We start from the raw sequence: 17,601 nt of genomic DNA, 5'->3' as shown, positions 1-17,601 counted from the left end.
TAACTGAAGTAAGACAGTCCCCAAGCCTTAAGAAGATGCATCTACGGACACAATTGTTTCTTTGCATGGATCATACATGGCTAGAACTGGGATAGTACTTAACTGTTCTTTCAACTTTGTAAATGCTGTCTGTCCCCAAGTCCAGTGAATTTTCTATAATAAAAGATCATGAAGACTCTTAGTAGTGTCAGCAAGATTAGGGATGAACTTGCCAAGGTGAGTAGCCATTTGTAGTAAGCGTCTCAGCTCTTTGACGTTGGTTGGCTTTGTCATATGTTAGATAGCAGTAGCCATGCTGGGATCTGACCGAATGCTGTCACTATCAATTACATGACCAAGGAATTTTAATTTTTTAAAATTTATTATTAGTGCTTTACAGTGACCAGCACTGAAGGTCTGATAGCAACATGCGCTGCAACCTTAGGATTACCTAACCTACAAGGACTTAGACCTAGTGACTTGACTTACTGACTGAATAAGGTGCAACAGAAAAGGGGCCAAAGTAAGGAAAAAAATCCCTCCAGCCCCAGGATTTGAACTGCAGGTCACCCAATGTCTAGTCGGGGCCACACTCAGTCTTCCTCCAGGAGGGATGGATTTTCTTCTTTAAACCTAAAGTATTTATTATTAGCGCTTTATGGTGACCAGCACCGAAGGTCTGACAGCAACATGCGCTGCAGCCTTAGGATTACCTAACCTACAAGGACTTAGACCTAGTGACTTGACTTACTGACTGAATAAGGTGTAACAGAAAAGGGGCCAAAGAAAGGAAAAAAATCCCTCCAACCCCAGGATTCGAACTGCAGGTCACCCAATGTCTAGTCGGGGCCACACTCAGTCTTCCTCCAGGAGGAATGGATTTTCTTCCTTAAACCTAAAGTATTTATTATTAGCGCTTTACAGTGACCAGCACTGAAGGTCTGACAGCAACATGCGCTGCAGCCTTAGGATTACCTAACCTACAAGGACTTAGACCTAGTGACTTGACTTACTGACTAGACCTAGTGACTTGACTTACTGACTAATTGTACAGAACGTTTGGAAAACTGACGCTTCTCTTTATTAAGTGTTACTCTGGCTTTCTGTAACGTGTCTAACTCAGTTGTCAATTGTTGATCACTTTTCTCCACACTGCTTCCATGAACTAACACGTCACCCATCATATATACAACTCTTGAGAGATCTGCAAGGGTACTCGACATTCTCTGCTGGAAAGCTGATGTTATTGCAAAGGGAAGTAGCTTGAAATGAAATCTTCCGAAAGGAGTGATAAATGTAGTGTAAAGTGAAGAATGCGCCTTTTTTATCTGACATTCTAATTTAGTTTAGTGAAATCAACACAGATTTGCAGATTCTCATATGGTTTAGGGGCAACATCAATTACTGCGCACCAGTCAGTAGGTAGCTCCACTTTGCTGATGACACCTTGTGCTTCCATTCTCTTGGCAGACTTGAGGCATCAATGATAAAGTAGAGTAGAAAATTCCAAAAGGCTTGGTCTGAGGCTGATGTGATACTCTCCTGCATAGTCCCTAGGTTTTGTAAAAAGCTGCAGATATATAGCAATAAACTTTCGACTGGCTTCAACTGTACTGAGCCTGGAAACTAGATTGAGTGTTTCAATTTCCGGTCGACCTAAAAGTGACACTTTTCACAACAAATATTATTTCCTGTACCTCCATAGCTCCAAGCTGTGAATGACCAGACACTTGTAGGTGATGCTGGCTTGGGCCACTAAAATGGGAATCAGTAGAAGTAAGTGAAACATCTGGTAACTGTGTGACTATGTTTTCTGAAACAAATGGCACTCACATCTGCACCAGTATCAATCTTGAACAAAATTTGAACTGTTGACTAAAGAGTTACTTTCCATGGACTGATAGTTGTTGAGTAATCCTCAAGTGCTCTCAAAAACTGATCATCAGGCTCTGCTTCCAGGTGGTCAAGTTTCTTAGACCTGCATAGTGCCCTTTTTTGGAGCATTTGTGGCATACGGTTTCTCTGGCTAGACAGTCTAATTTCCTGTATTTTGCCATACCCTTGTTTGTGGTCATGAGACTGTGTTAGGGCTGAGCGATACTACCGTTTTAGCGATATTTTGAAAGTATCGATATTGTGATATTTTGTTATTAACTATCGTGATACCATGCCTGTACATTACTGTCATTAAAAATCCATTTGTTATGCTGTACTTGGCTAAGAATCCTTGTAAGTGATAAAGTCCACCCACCTGGTTTCCCCTGCAGAGAGGTGTGAACACCATAACATAACCTCAAAGCATGTGTTACAATAACTGTTACTGTAAACAAGGATGATAGTGGCTAGTTTGCTATCACCTATAAGGACTTCCTGCAGGAATGCTGAGCAATACCACTATGTAGCACCAGCTATGATTGACTTATTTGTAAGTATCGTGAACTATTCAGTATTGTGAATAGTGGCTTTATTATCGATCGTGATACTAAAATGCTAGTATCGCTCAGCCCTAGACTGTGTAGGGGGAACTTGACTTGAGGAATATTTGTGCTTAAACTACTCACATGTTGTTTTCTTGTGTCTCTCCACATCTTTGTGAGTTAATGGCATCCACTGTGGGTGATTTATGATTACTTTTAAACACATCTTGCTACTTCTATATGGCTTTAGTATGTCTGGCAGTTGTAGCATTAATTCTGGATTCATTTGTAATTTTATAGAGAGATTGGCATCTACTAAACCAACAATGATTCTGTCCTGGATCATCTCATCTCAAAAGGTGCCATAGTTGCAATGTTCTGCGAGGCAATGTAATGCGGTAATAAAGGAATTGACACTCTTGCCATCTTTGATTGAACTTGGCATGTTCAAAAATCGAGTTTCTGCATTTAACAAAGTGTCCCTCCAGCTTTCATTTGACAGTCTCGTAGGATCTCTTCATCCACAGTTAGATTTAGCGAGCATAAAATGTTGTTTGCTTCATCACCCATACAATATAAGAGAATATTTACTCGATTATTTTGTGCCTTTCTGTCAAGTCCTGATGTTTCTCGAAACCTTTCAAATCATTGGATCCACTTTGGCCATTTATTGGGATGTTTGAAATTAAAATGTTCTGGTAGAGCAATTTGAAAAGCGGCCATCTTTGGATTAATAAGTCAGCTTCACTTACTGTATCTCAGTAAGTTTCTATCTGAACCCTATCACAATGTAATGATCAAAAACTAAACAATATAACAATGTGCACAAATCAAGTATAACCATGTAAGCTAATTCTATTTAATGTTTTAATCTCTATATAATGTCCACCACCGCACATATGATGTATATGTAGACTAAAATCATGCATGCATTGCATCATATTAAAGTCTGTCCACATCTCCCTTTCACAGTTTGAGCTTATCAGGTGGTTTGATCTTATAGTACCGGTTTGAAGCTGGGTTTGAACAGAACTGTTACCAGTAATGCATGCTGGATTGTTAGCTGTAGGGATTGAGTGGCTGTGATGGTAAACATGTTCAGACACTAGCGATGGATAGATACCAGCACAGGGGTTAGCGGTTTCTTCTTACAGTGTCTGTGGAAGTCTTCACATGATAATGATCTTGGTGTGTTAGCAGCAGAAGATCTCACAACAGTGCCTCAATATTTTTCACCATTGGTTGTTATCCAGACGGCTATATCTTAGGAAGTTGTATTGCATGGTGACATCTGTTTTGAGTTGGTATCTTGCAGCTTCAGTACCTCTGGGTATCTGAAAAAGCAATCAACAACTGTTAAGTAATTTTTTCCTTTGAAACAGAACAAGTCTGTGTCTATTTTCTGTCATCGAAGGCTAGCAGTGGTGGAGGAAGTAGTTGATGTAAGGGGGCTGACCAGAGTATATCTCTGGCAGCAGTGGGTCTGGAGGAACAGTCCCCAGAAGCTGTAGCCATTTTAATTTTCATGATGTCTTAAAGTTCACCAGAATCAATTTTCAAGTATATGTGGCCTGCTGAGCAAAAACCTGATGTGTTTGTATCTTTCTTGAAATTCATTACAACTTATTTGTTATCTACAGGAAGAATACAATGGGCTGTTAAAGTTTCAGCCTTACCTGGTGAGTACTTTTGGAGTTATAGCGATAAACAGCAAGAAGAGCAAAACAATTGATTTATACAGTGCAATAAATTACAGGCGCTCATTTAATTGGTCATATGTCACGAGTGTAACAGGCTACGAAGTTGGGACTTGCATCATTGTGAACTGGAGCATTCGACAAGGTACACTTTTTGGCTCATATCTACCCATGCTATCAAGCAAGAAGCTTAAAAATGGCAATGATAAACTTAGGTTCTGCCACAATGCAAACGTACGCAAGTAACTCATGTTTGCTTCATTGTACATAAACGAAACAAAGATATTCTTATTCCCCATGAAAAGGCAAATCTAGTGATGTATTAGGTCTTTTGATTTGTGGTTTCTTTCACCGTTTGTTGAAGCGATTAAAACATTTGTAAAATTATGTTTGTAGTACGCATTTTTTACTCAATGTATTGGCATTTATCTCAAAAACAGAATTATGCAAACAATCAGGTTTTCACTCAGCGGGTCACATTTGAAGCATTTCAACTAAAACACCAATTTATTTTTAGTCGTAAGTATTTAAAAGTTAATGAAAAGCTAGCACTGTTTTGCCATTTTCTTTAGAAAGAAACGCTGTTTTGCAAAAGTTTCAGGGTTCATAAGTAAGCAGCATTTACAAGCAGTATAAAACCACCTTTAAAAATTTGGTACAGCGATAAAAGGTACCAACTCTGAAGGTAAGAGGGTGGTTACCATTAGACAAAAAAATATTTTTCATCTTTTTAGGAACACGTCCTTTGACTTCTCTATTAGGGTATTTGAATTTGAGTGTTCTATTAGAGTATATCATTCTTTTTTGACGGTTTCCAGCCCCATTCCAAGAATAATAATTTTGGCAAGATATTTGCTAAGTGGCACCTCCTGTTCAAGTATGAGCTGAATCTGACCTGAGGAAGTTTCCATAGTAATTTCCATTCTGGCACTATTGAGCTATGGATGCGTGAAAACGGCATTTTCTTGGTTCTTGTACAATACACACTTGTCTATTGCATCTGCACTGGCTGTATTTGGCTGCACGGCACACGATAGTGTGTTTTGCTGTCTGACATCCTTACTTAGGCATAAACAAATTATCGATGTAGGGATTTTCCCACATAGGTATACCGCCTATATTATATCTCTTGTTTCACTATTGTATAGTACTCCCCTACCTGGTGGAAAACTTTACAGTGAAATTGGTTCCAATTGGTTAGCAAATCACAGTGTAGTAAAAAAACTTTGGCAGTAAAAAAGTTTGGCAAAAACCCACTATTGCAAAATTGCTTTGGTGAATGGGGATTCACCTGAAATTTTTTAGCTACCACGTACTTTACAGCTCGAATGCAACATCGCTACATGCGAGTGATTAAACAACTAGCAAATTAATCGGCGTGGCAGCCATTTCGATTGCGAGTTTTTAACCCTTGCATTGAGGGATGATGACTCACAATGGAAATAGCTGCCGCACCCCTTAATTAGCAAGTCTTTTAATCGCTTGCACTTGCGTGTAGTGATGTTGCATTCGGGTGGTAGCTACCCGTACAAGTGTAAGCATTGTTAACTGGTTCTTTTAATGCTGAGAGCAATGTTTGGCCCATAGTGGATTTTTGTGAACTCTTGTGGGACAATGAACCTCACGACAATTGAAGAGAACACTTGGAAATGCCCATGATACCAGTCACAATACCCATCATTTCAACATGGCTAATCTGCTCATGTGATTGCTAAAAATAATTGGTGGATAAAACTTTGGTGGATAAAACTTTGGTGATTGTAATGCTATTCGCCAAAGTTTTTTTACTGTCAAAGTGTTTTTTTTTTACTATACGGTACATTTTATTGCTTGGATCTCTGACTCCTTTTAAGATTAATAAGTTTTGAATATGTTGGTGATATTATTGTGGGTATGGCCAAACAACAATCTTATAATGCTCCTATTCATATTACATATCATACTCCTACTCCATATCATGCATATCACGTACCATCTTCAGGGCATTAATGACTTTTATGACAATATATGTATATAAATAATCACTTAACCCTAAGCACATACATTTAACCCTAAGCACATACATTCCTCAATTAGGAAACTGAGATTATACATAACAACCACTGTAAAACTCTAGCAATTTAGTTACTTACATTCATCATCTTCTATTGTCACTGTTGCTTGATAGCGATTACCACGACTAACACGGTCAGGTAGTAGACCAGGAATGATAATCAGATTAAACCTTTTATCAGTTTCAAATAAATTATTGTCAATGATTGTAACATTTAAAGGTACGCTGATCACACCAACAGAGAATGTAATAGTAGATAGCTCAAAATTGTAATCAATGCCTCCTCCTAAAAAAAATATTGTTGTTACAATGAACTTACAAAGTCAGTGTACTCACCAGTAGCAGTAGCCATAACATCATCAACTTGCACAGTAATATCACTTAATGATGATGGGTTACTGAGAACTACTGTAGGGTGTATTATTCCACTACCTTCATTAAATCTGTACATTTGATGACTGAAGCTCACGGTAATTGCTGAAAGTAGAATGGTAACATGGATGCATTATAATAGTTCTCAGCTGTCAAAATAGGTAATTTCAGTAAATACAAGGGTAGGTTAATAACAGCAAATAAAAGAGCTGATATAATAGTGTGGCCATAAAACAATGTAAAAACCTTAAACTATGTATGTATAGGGACCTGCCTATTATGCTCAAAATTTTACTTATTATGCTATGCTGCACTGCTCAAAAATTTTACCTATTATGCTCAAATTATGCTCAAGCTTTATGCCTCATTTCCCATGTTTTGCTAATAAATTTGCAGTTATGGGCAAATAATAAGTGGCTGAAGTACCTCTTTGTTCTTCAAAATACATGTGACAGAAAAGATTGATATACTCTATTAGAACAGTCAGCTGTCTGATTGTTCTATTAGAGTTATTGACTGTTCTATTAGAGTATATCGATCTTTTTCTGTGATATGTATTTTGACCATCAAGGGTTTGTAGTATCAAATATTCTTCTTATTATGCTAGCATTATGCTCAATGTTTTCAGGCACGTATTATGCTCATAATTATGCCAGCATAATTGGTGGGTTCCTATGTATGTACATTTTCTATATGCAAGCGTTCTGTGTCCTTAATTATTATCTTGTAAGTAAATTATTTGAGTAATGTTTCTTCTATCAAATAGTACGGTAGTACTATTTCCCCTGAAATGACAGAAGATGCATGGTTATAAACCGTCATTGAAACATCGTACACAAAGAAAATCACTTATATTCAATAGTTTTATTTGTAGCATTTCAGTGACTGTAAATGGAGTAGATACATGTAGCTACACTTACATATTGATTACATGGACTGATCATGCCCCCTAAATGATCAGAACATGTTGCTGTGCTCAGAGCACACCATGGCCATGCCCTTTAATGATCTATCTACAGTTTTGTTGCAGAAAACTAGACATGGCAAACCATGCTCCATAATATATTACATAACTCAATCAGTGAGATAAAGATACTCTATTAAAGTAGTCACAGCCACATGTGTATAGCATAGCTATGTAATAACAAAAAAGTTAACATACTGAAGCAGTGTTCCAGACTTCCAGTGATAACAAGTAGCGAAACAAGATACATGAATGATTGTAGTATGGTGCGTGGGCAGATCAAAGGCTGCCGCCAGTGTTACACAAATCAGTTGTAAACTGGTTTACAACTGATTGTAACATGGCTAAGTACCTCCTTTTGGTCACACAGTCTGGCCACTAATTATTTCAAACACTTCAAATGAAACCAAACACCAGACCAACATAGGAAGTCACAATACATGGCTAACATATCAAGGACTGACAAGGAGGTAAATCGCTCTGGAACACAACACTGCACTTGTCTGAATGACGGGAAGCAGTACAACTGCTGGACTGAGTCGGTATCTGTATGCCACATACTCATTCACCAATAAATTAAGCTAACCAAGGCGATTATAGCGCTGCACCACTCAACAATGAATATCAGACACTTCAGCTACACCTGTATAAATGATGTGAAGCAGTACAATGGCTGGAGTGATTGGTATCGATGATGGCACCTCTCGCTTGTGCATAACAAATGCGCTACCATTGAATAAACTAGTTAACAATGAATTAACTAACCACCAAGACAGTAATTAGTGAGGAAAATGGTTCCTTGTACACAGTGCTCAGCGGTAGCCAATGTTAGCCTTGCGTTCTTGTTCCTTCTGCATTACAAATGGGTGCCTTTGATCTGCGCACACCCCATACTACAAATCAGTTATAACACACCCATGAGGTTTTCATCTGATTTGTAAACAACTCCATCCTCGGGCCTGCGGCCCTCGAGTGTCGTGTTTACAAATCAGATACAAATCTCATGGGTGTGTTACAACTATTACTTGTAGGTGTTACAACATAGCTATGTGGGAAAATCTTTACAACAGATGGTAGTGACATGCCAATGTAGGGATTTCCCACACAGCTATGTATGTTAATTTGTAACAGCATCACTCATGTGTATCTTGCTTCACTACTTTTTAATGCTGGAACCCTACTTAATTTTTAAATCAATTATCATAAAAGGTGACACAATGACTGGTTGATGTCAGACATCAGTTCTTCGCTTGCGTGTATCACCATTTTCACTTTTCTTTATAGCCAAGAAGCTTTTGCATTAGATTTTTCTTATATCATTATTGCTTCAAAATAGACAGTTCAAAAAAAGTATTTTATAGTGTATAAGTTATAGTTACTGTATATCATAGCAGAGTTATTGAAATGAGTCCAAGGTGAAACAGAGGACAAGTGTCAATTACAAGATATTTTATGACACTTACGATAACTGGCTTATATCCAAGTGAAAGAATTGTGGGTACTTGTGTATATCTTGCATAATGAAGTTGTACTGATACTGCATTTAATTACCACTATTATATAGTTGCACATTCCATAGAGGAAAGACATGTAGGTTGGTGTATGTTGTTTTGGTTTGGTGTATAACAGTCCAGTTTTATTCATGATATGGTATGTATTGCCTACTTCTGGATACACAGCTTCTCTGCTGTACCTCGACCATGTGAAGCTGCTATGCTATGACCAATAAAACTAGTCTCGCATTATATCCATACTTCAAAGAGGTTAATGGTAGCTCCAGTGGCGGAGGAAGTAGTTGATATGAGGGGGAGCTGACCAGAGTATAGAGTCTCTGGCAGCAGGGGGTCTGGGGGGCACACCCCCCAGACGCTGTAGCCATTTTAGCTTTCACAATGTCTCAAAGTTCACCAAAATTAATTTTATAGGTACAATTTTAAGAATTTTAACTAAAACACCAACTTTTAGTCAAAACTATTTAAAACAGGACTTTCTTAGGCAAAGCTTTTAGCTTTTTATGCAGGGTTAATGGACATAAAGCATTTAAAAGCAGTACAAAACAGCCTATAGCCACCTGGAAACACTTGATACAGTGGTAAGACACCAACTCTTAAAGTAAGAGGTACCTGGTTCAATTTCCACAGTAGGCAACTTTTCAGTTTTTTAAAAAAAAGCTACTTTTAGGAACACGTTTTTATGAAGGCCTTGACTGCTCTATTAGGGTATTTGAACGTTCTATTAGAGTATATCGATCTTTATCACAGTTTTCAGCCCCACTCCAAGAAAGATAATTTCGGCGTGATATCATTCTGGGCTGAAGCCCCCCCCCCCCTTTCTGCCGCCTATGGGTAGTTCATTGGCTATTTCACACAAGGCTAAGGTATGTGGTGGTTACTTATTGTGATTGTACTTGATCCAGTGTCCTTTAAAATATATTGTAGCTTATGGGAGTAACATAAAAAACCATTGTGGGAGCCTAAACTGTACTATTTATTCTTAAGAATTAAATTGTAATCTTCAGGTTGTAAGTACCATTATGGTATACAATTAGTGAAGATTTGCTGTCTTGTAAGGAAGTCTACAGTACCTAGCAGGGAAAAGGTTGTTACTACTGTGAGTTTCTAAAAGGCTGAAAACAACACTATATGACATTTCGTCATGGTAATTAGTGCAGGAAAGCTTTACTTTGAGACATATACTTTGTGCCAGGCTGCCAGTTTGAAATACGGGTGAAACTGGTTTCTGAATATGGCCTTTCTAGTGGGCTGTCTGGGTGTTAGAGTGACCAAAAAATGACAGCACGGGTCTTGTAGGATACTAGAAATTGTGCATCCCTTCCAACCAAAAAAAAGATGTGTGTCTCTCTCATACATGAAAGTTAATGAAGAGCAGAATCAAGACTTTGTCAAGAGAATTTTCAAAAACTATAAAACAGTTAAGAAGATAGTTCTGAGTATGGTTGCAGTTTAAAGTGGTTTGTTTACCTTAGCAATGAAAAGTAGTAATTAATGAATTACAAAATAATTAATGAATTATGAAATATGTTGAATTTCAATATAATGCAAAACCAATGGACCATAGTTTTACAGGTTTCTGCAATTGAATTCATTACCTTTGCAATTGACTTTGCAGTAGGGTTCATCACTTTTGCAGTAGAATTCATCCTGTTTGCAACTGAATTCGATTTGTTGGTTTTGCAATTGAATTCATCACTTTTGCATTAGAATTTGTCGCGTTTGCACAAGAATTCATCATAATTACATTGACTGCAATAAACCAGCCGCTCATCACAAGGTAGGCCATTTTTGCCATGGAGAATACCACTTGAGACACTACAGGGTAGCTGGAGCTGTTATATGTGAAGCCATTCAAGTTAATTAACTTTTTCGTGAGTGAAGCACAATTGTGAATGCTATTGAAAAAACTACAGCAGAAGAATTACTGCCTTATAAAGAATTGTTTACAACAGTTGTAAGATCATGAAGCAGCTGCTACATCTTGTTTTCGTGTTTACTGCAGTTGCCAATCTTGTTACAGATGAATTCTTGTGCAAACATGACAAATTCCAATGCAAAAGCAACTACTGTAAAAGCGACAAACTCTACTGCAAACGGGATGAAGTCAATTACAAAGGTGACAAATTCAATTGCAAAAACCTGTAAATGTTAAATGTATAGTATATCTATAGCAATAGTTGCATGGGTGCCTGGTTTTTAGAAGTAGCAGAACATCAACTTGTTTCATCTTCTTTTTGCACACTTACAAATACTGCCATTAATGCAAATGCCTTAACTGATTACCTTGAAATTTGGCACACATAAGTGCTATTGAAAGGTATTTGACCTGACAATTTCAGAGTCATTAACGATTCTTCATTAAAAATAACACCAATATGTTGTCAAGCCCACAGGCTAAATCACTTAAGGAAAGAAGCTAAATATAGTTCTGTGAATAGGTTAACTATCAAATCTCAAATCTTTTGTGGTTTGGAAGAAATCAAGCTAGGGACCATGAAGATGTAGCATGAAAACAACACTGTGTAAGAAATATGTGATCAAATATTACTAATAATAAATTGCCATGTTTACCAGACAATGCACTTATAACCAAAAATTGATATATAGATGGTTTAATTATTGTAGAAAAATCTTTCAGTGATTTAAACAAATTGGATTTAAACCATTGAGTTAGCTATACTGCAAACATGTAGTAAGTATGTGATCAAGACATTCCAATGGAGCAGTCACCCTATTAGAGCAATCAGCTATGTAACAAGGAAACTATGCAACAAGTCACCATTTAGAGAGCTCAGCTAAATTACAAGTCACCCTGTAGAGAGTTTAAGTATACCTAAAAAATCACCTTGTAGAGAGTTAAACTATACCATCACAGCTATTTCTTGGCTACCACCTTTGATTTTACAACTTTTTTCACCCTGAGGCCATGCCTTTTTTAACAGCTTGGCTGTTTGGTATATATATATATATATATATATTAAGGCTCAAACAAATACTGGTTTACTGTATTCGAATATTCGCTCAGCCCAACAAAAATTAGTCGAATAATCGGTGTAAGGTTTCATTGCAATTCAGTAATTAAGGCGGCCACTACCAAGAAACCTACAAATAACCCCTTGTCCAGCACACTTGCTCTTGGGTGGTAGGCAAGGCCCGGGCAGTACATCTAGCCCGGAATAAAACAAATAACCACAAACAGCTTTGTGGCTTCGTATGAATAACTTTACTAAGAAAGAGATGCCATAATTCCCTTTCTGAAAGGATTATCACAGTGATACTGTGATAGAAAGTGATTGTAACAAAGTCTTGCGCTTACGGCAATTCACCGTGGAATTAGTACATCTTCACCAATTATATGTGTGGCTGCCTAATTCTATTACTACTCTTTGTTTTATCGCGATAGTCCTTTCCTTTTTGTTACTTTCATTAGCATCGCCTTCTGCTTCGTTAATTACTGACAGCTAATCATGTGTCACCATATAAAAGATCACGTACGAATAATCGTTTGTTAATTTTATTATATGGCTACAAAGCAAACAAATATTAATCCAAATATTCGGCTAATCGTTTGAGCCTTAATCTATATGTACCACTTTCACACCTCAGATCAAAGGAAAGCCAGTGCATATGTAATACCATGGGCACGAGTGCTTTGCCTGATATATATGCACAAGCACGAGGTCTGCAGACCCGAGTGCAAGTGTGTATATACAGGCAAAGCACGAGTGCCTGTGGTATAACTAATATGTTCTACTTTAGCATGTAGACCAACCTAATTGACAAAATCGTATACCCCTCTTATATAGGGAACCAAGTAAGCTGTAATTGTGGGATTGAATTTTGCCAAACAAACTGGATTCAATTTTAATGCATCAACAGTAGTTTGCTTTTTACTTTTGTAAATGTAGCAATTAAAGTAACATAATTAACACTGGTCTCTTAAAATTGCTATATTAGAAAATCAAACTACTCTTTGATGCATTAAAATTGAATCCCACAATCAGTTTGCTTGGCAAAATTCAATCCCACAATCACAGCTTACTTGGTTCCCTATATAAGAGAAGGGTATAGCAGCTAAAGATCTTGCCAATTAGGTGGGTCTACATGCTAAAGTAGAACATATTAGTTATACCACGGGCACTTGTGCTTTGCCTGTATATACGCACTTGGGCCTGCGGCCCTCGTGCTTGTGCGTATATATCAGGCAAAGCACTCGTGCCCATGGTATAACTATTACATGTATTAAGTATGCATATATAATCCACACAAAAGAGCCAACTGCAAAAAAGGGTGTGTCTTTCAAAAACCTGGGTGAAAAGTTGTGAAATCAAAGATGGCGGCTAAGACATAGCTATAATGATGTTAATACCAATAAATTTTAATAATGCACACAGTCATTATTAAAATTTATTAGCATTAACATAATTGCAGTTTTAATTTTGCAACTTTTTTTACCAAGCTACACCCTTTTTACGGCTTGGCTGTTTTGTATGGATTTCACCTCTTTTTGTACTTTATAAAGGAGTTTGGGAGCAGGCAGGCAGTGACTAACCTGAAGCTCCACCATGACTAGGGGGAAGATTGGGCAGGCGCACACGTGAGAAAGGTTGGCAGTAATTGGAGAATAACATTGCGCATGCGTTACAAGAAAAAGGTGCGTGTAGAGGTGTTAGAACACATGGTGCTACATGGCATAGCGAATCTTGTTGTTTCGTTAACACACCGCCAAAAAAGGACGCTGCAAGAGGGGCTTTACGGCAGAAAATGAAACAGTCTTGGAACTATACCGGAAGTTTAACGCTGCCAACTCAATGAGACATTCATCGTTTTGTTGATGTGTTACCAAAGTGACAGACGGGAGGGGCATCACAGAAAAGTGAAGGAACTAGATCCGATGTTACCACCAGTACATTCGTCGATATTCCACCTAAAAGATTCCCAGAAGAGATGCAGTAAGGTGTTACAGCAGGGGATAACAGAAAAGTCAGGGAACTTAACGGAAGTTACTGCTAACACAGGAACCAACGGAGGCTATTAAACAGCTCCCCTAACGCGGAAAAACGTCCCCACAATCGTCCAGGAGGTTACAAGATTGTTCCGTTTTTAACAATTAAACCTATGTATCAATGATGCCAAGCAAGTTCTAATTAGCTACAATATATTTGTCTTTGTTGTTCGTAGGCGACTCCCCTTCCGTAGATGCTGTTGGGACCTTACTATTAGGGACGCTCCTTGGTCTCAGGGTCCGCAGTGCCCCGGCGTGGACCACCGGGTGAATGTATGCGTGTGTGCACCTCTGTAGTGCCGTAACACATGCCTCCTTAGCATACAAACTGCAATAATTTGGCAAAGGGTAATTTGCAACAAGCAATCAATGTTGATCGGTAACAAAGAGCGTTCACCTGAGCAGATTAAGATACTGCCCCCACCCCCTAAAAGAATAGAACACTGATACATACTAATATGGGTGTGTGTGTGTGTGTGTGTGTGTGTGTGTGTGTGTGTGTGTGTGTGTGTGTGTGTGTGTGTGTGTGTGTGTATGTGTGTAATATACAGTGTATGTTAGATGTTAGTATTTTCATTTGTAGTCTTTCTGGTACATGTATTACATTTACAACAAATAAGTGTGTCTGAGGTAATAGTACAGACAATATGCGACCACCACTCCTCCATAGATGCTGTTTGGGACCTTAATATAATGAATACTCCTTGGTCTCAGGGTCCGCAGTGCCCCAGTGCGGACCGCTGGGTGAATGTGTGCACCTCCATAGTGCCTCCTTATTAGCATACAAACTGCAATAATTGGCAGAGGGTGTAACTTGCAACAGTGACAATTTTGAGTTTAAGAGGCAATCAGTGTTGACTGGTGACAAGGGTTTTCATCCGTGCAGAAAAGGTATTTCCCCCACACCCCCTCCCCTAAAAGGATAGAACACCTATTTATATATTTGTGTGTGTGTATATTTATATATGGGTATATGTATGCATGCGTGTGTGTAGATATAATTGTGCATGTTGGTAATTTCATATGCAGAGGAGATAGTCATTCTTGTACATCTATATATTCATAATAACTTAAATGTATTTGTGTGTTACTAAGGTGACTACGGACAATATGTTTTGCAATTCGTAATACTTAAGTGAATTAAGGAAATAAATGTTTTAAATGGCATGGCACATGTTGCCCATTTACGTGATGATATTTGGTTAGGAAAAGCTTATGTGAGGTACCTAATTACCAATTTTCTAACCTGTCGGCCATTTCAAGGATCCCAACCCCATAGATATTGTTCATACCAAAGATACAACAGAGACTATGGCCAGTGCCAGCCAAGCTAATTAAAAGGATATAAGAGGGAGAATTGACAAATACAAAACCAAGCATGTTGCACCTGGGATAAGGCCAGCAAGCTTAGCCATTCCAAATAACACCTAGTGAGTTTGATCACTCAAATGACCCCAGTGTTTTACCATCTATCTTGCAACTTGTAAACAAACTCAAACAACAAAAAAAAAGTTTTGGAAACACATTATGTATAAATTGTTCACGACTGTTGCTTTCCACTAGATTGCTGCTTCTTGCCCACACACCACCTCGATGCATTAAAGGGATAGTTTAACTTGGCTATGATACTTCGCTGACATAATTGAATTTAAAATATATATATTACCACATTTCAAATATTTTTAGGTATATGCTTGCCATGCCCTCAAACTTCAATATTCTATCAAACTTCTTACCTTGGACTGTCTAGAGCAGCTCTAATGGGCAGCACAACTTGTATACAATTTTTCTAATCTGCAAATATTAAGGCATTCCAGGGGCATCAAATTGTACTTATATATTATGGCTAGGATATAGGACAGATTGTGTGGGAAAAGCAAGCCGTGGAGGTTGTTGGTTGTGCCAAATCATTTATGTTCCGCATGTATGCAACGGCAGCCAACACTAAATATACTTCTGAATGATAAAGTTTGAACTGATCTATGTTGGTGGCAAACCTTAGCTGAAAGGAATGGGTCGAGTCTACTTTTGTTGGAACAACAGTGCCCAGACTCTCAATCATCTGATCCAAACAGAGGTGCCAGATTATGGTGTGTTTTGGCAAGCAAAACAAACACAAAATGGCATCTACCACTACATGGGGTCAAATATAACATCATAGTAATTTTAAAAAGAAAAATCCAACTGTTTGAGCTTTGTGGAAGAAGTCAGGTACGATTTGAGTTCGACCATTCCAGAGTTGTCACTGCTGTGAATAGACACTATAAAGTTGCCACATACTTGTAATGCAGCCTGTGGTTCTTGTTTTACTAATTTCGAGATTGGTGTAGCCTGTAGACACTTAGCAGGAGTACAATAATAGCACAGCTGACCACATCTCCCATGGTAACCTGCATTAATTTGTTCTTTTGTTTACAGCCACCAGCCAGCTCCACTACCTCATCTGTGACTGCAGAGTCTGAGAGATAAATAGGACGGACATACACACACACTCCAGGCAACTGTGCAGTACTCTACATGAATGGTTTAGTGTCTCCTACTCGAGAGATGCTATAATGCTGAGCAGCACCGATGTTTACTATTCCTCACACAGACTATATAACCCAACACCAGTCTTCATTTTTAATCACAATGGCACAATGCTTGAAGTCCACTTATTCTCCAATGGCAACCTATAGCTTCATTCATCCTGCAGTCAGCATAATGCATAGTACAAACCTCCTTACACCACACTTTGAGCAGATTCTTTGAAGCATTTATAGAGCTAGCTAGTACAGACGATGAATCCACCTTCTAATTACTACAGGTGTAGATCCGATATTAGTTACATATTGATTGTGTCCCTGCTGAGGTGTAGCTACAGTGTAGGCAGGTGAGGCAGCCGCCTCACTAGGTATTTGTATCTGAAGTCACTGAACTGGGAGTTATGTTGGACCATTAGATGCATTGAAAGCATCCATTAATAGGGTTTGTATGCTATTTAGTTCAACTTATAGTGTACATAGTAAGAGTCCATCCAGTGCAGCTCCAAGTGGATAGCTACTGAGGTTTACTTTTCAGAAACTGGTCAAGCAAGATCGATATACTCTAGTGGAGCAGTCACCCTAATATAGAACACTCACCCTGATACAACATGCAGTCAAGCAAATTATTAATACAATACTTTGATAGAATTTAACAACTTAAATTGCTCTCACAGTCAATCTCAGGTGGTCTAGCTTTACCAGGGGAGCATAACCTGACCCCCTGTTACCAGTGCTTATAATTTTACTACTTGGGTTAAGGAGTGAGCAACATGCACAGGAGAACTCCTGCTCGCCTCATTTCATCATTACAGTCACCATATGTGACTGGATTTCATATAACAAGGCTTCCACACACACAAAATCAAACTAACGATTTTACCAGAAATGGATTGCTGGTCTAATACACTATCATATTTCACACTGTACTTCCTTCAGCACTGACAAAGTCTGGTTTCTGTAGCAGCTTTCTTCCGACCCTGTCAAAGCCACGAGTGGGAGATTGGCACCATTAAATGGCCATGGCTTTGTGATAATGGTGTGTAGTGAGCTAGGACTTCACAGAGAGCTCGCCAAT

General features: G+C 38.3%; 1 protein-coding gene across 1 annotated transcript in view; it reads right to left on the bottom strand.

The window, feature by feature from the left end:
• The window catches only part of LOC136255131 (uncharacterized), a 162,657-nt gene that overhangs the window by 71,376 nt on the left and 73,680 nt on the right, over positions 1-17,601 (bottom strand). The window contains exons 25-26 of the mRNA XM_066047851.1: positions 6,483-6,623; positions 6,226-6,432 (exon numbers count right to left, since the gene is read on the bottom strand). Of these exons, the coding sequence (XP_065903923.1) occupies positions 6,226-6,432; positions 6,483-6,623 (348 nt within the window). The remainder of the gene's footprint in view (positions 1-6,225; positions 6,433-6,482; positions 6,624-17,601) is intronic.

This window comes from Dysidea avara, chromosome 5 (assembly GCF_963678975.1).
Source record: "Dysidea avara chromosome 5, odDysAvar1.4, whole genome shotgun sequence".
NCBI classification, from domain to species: Eukaryota; Metazoa; Porifera; class Demospongiae; order Dictyoceratida; family Dysideidae; genus Dysidea; species Dysidea avara.
The sequence above is the reverse complement of the archived record's forward strand: the minus strand, read 5'-3'. Positions and strand labels throughout refer to the sequence as shown.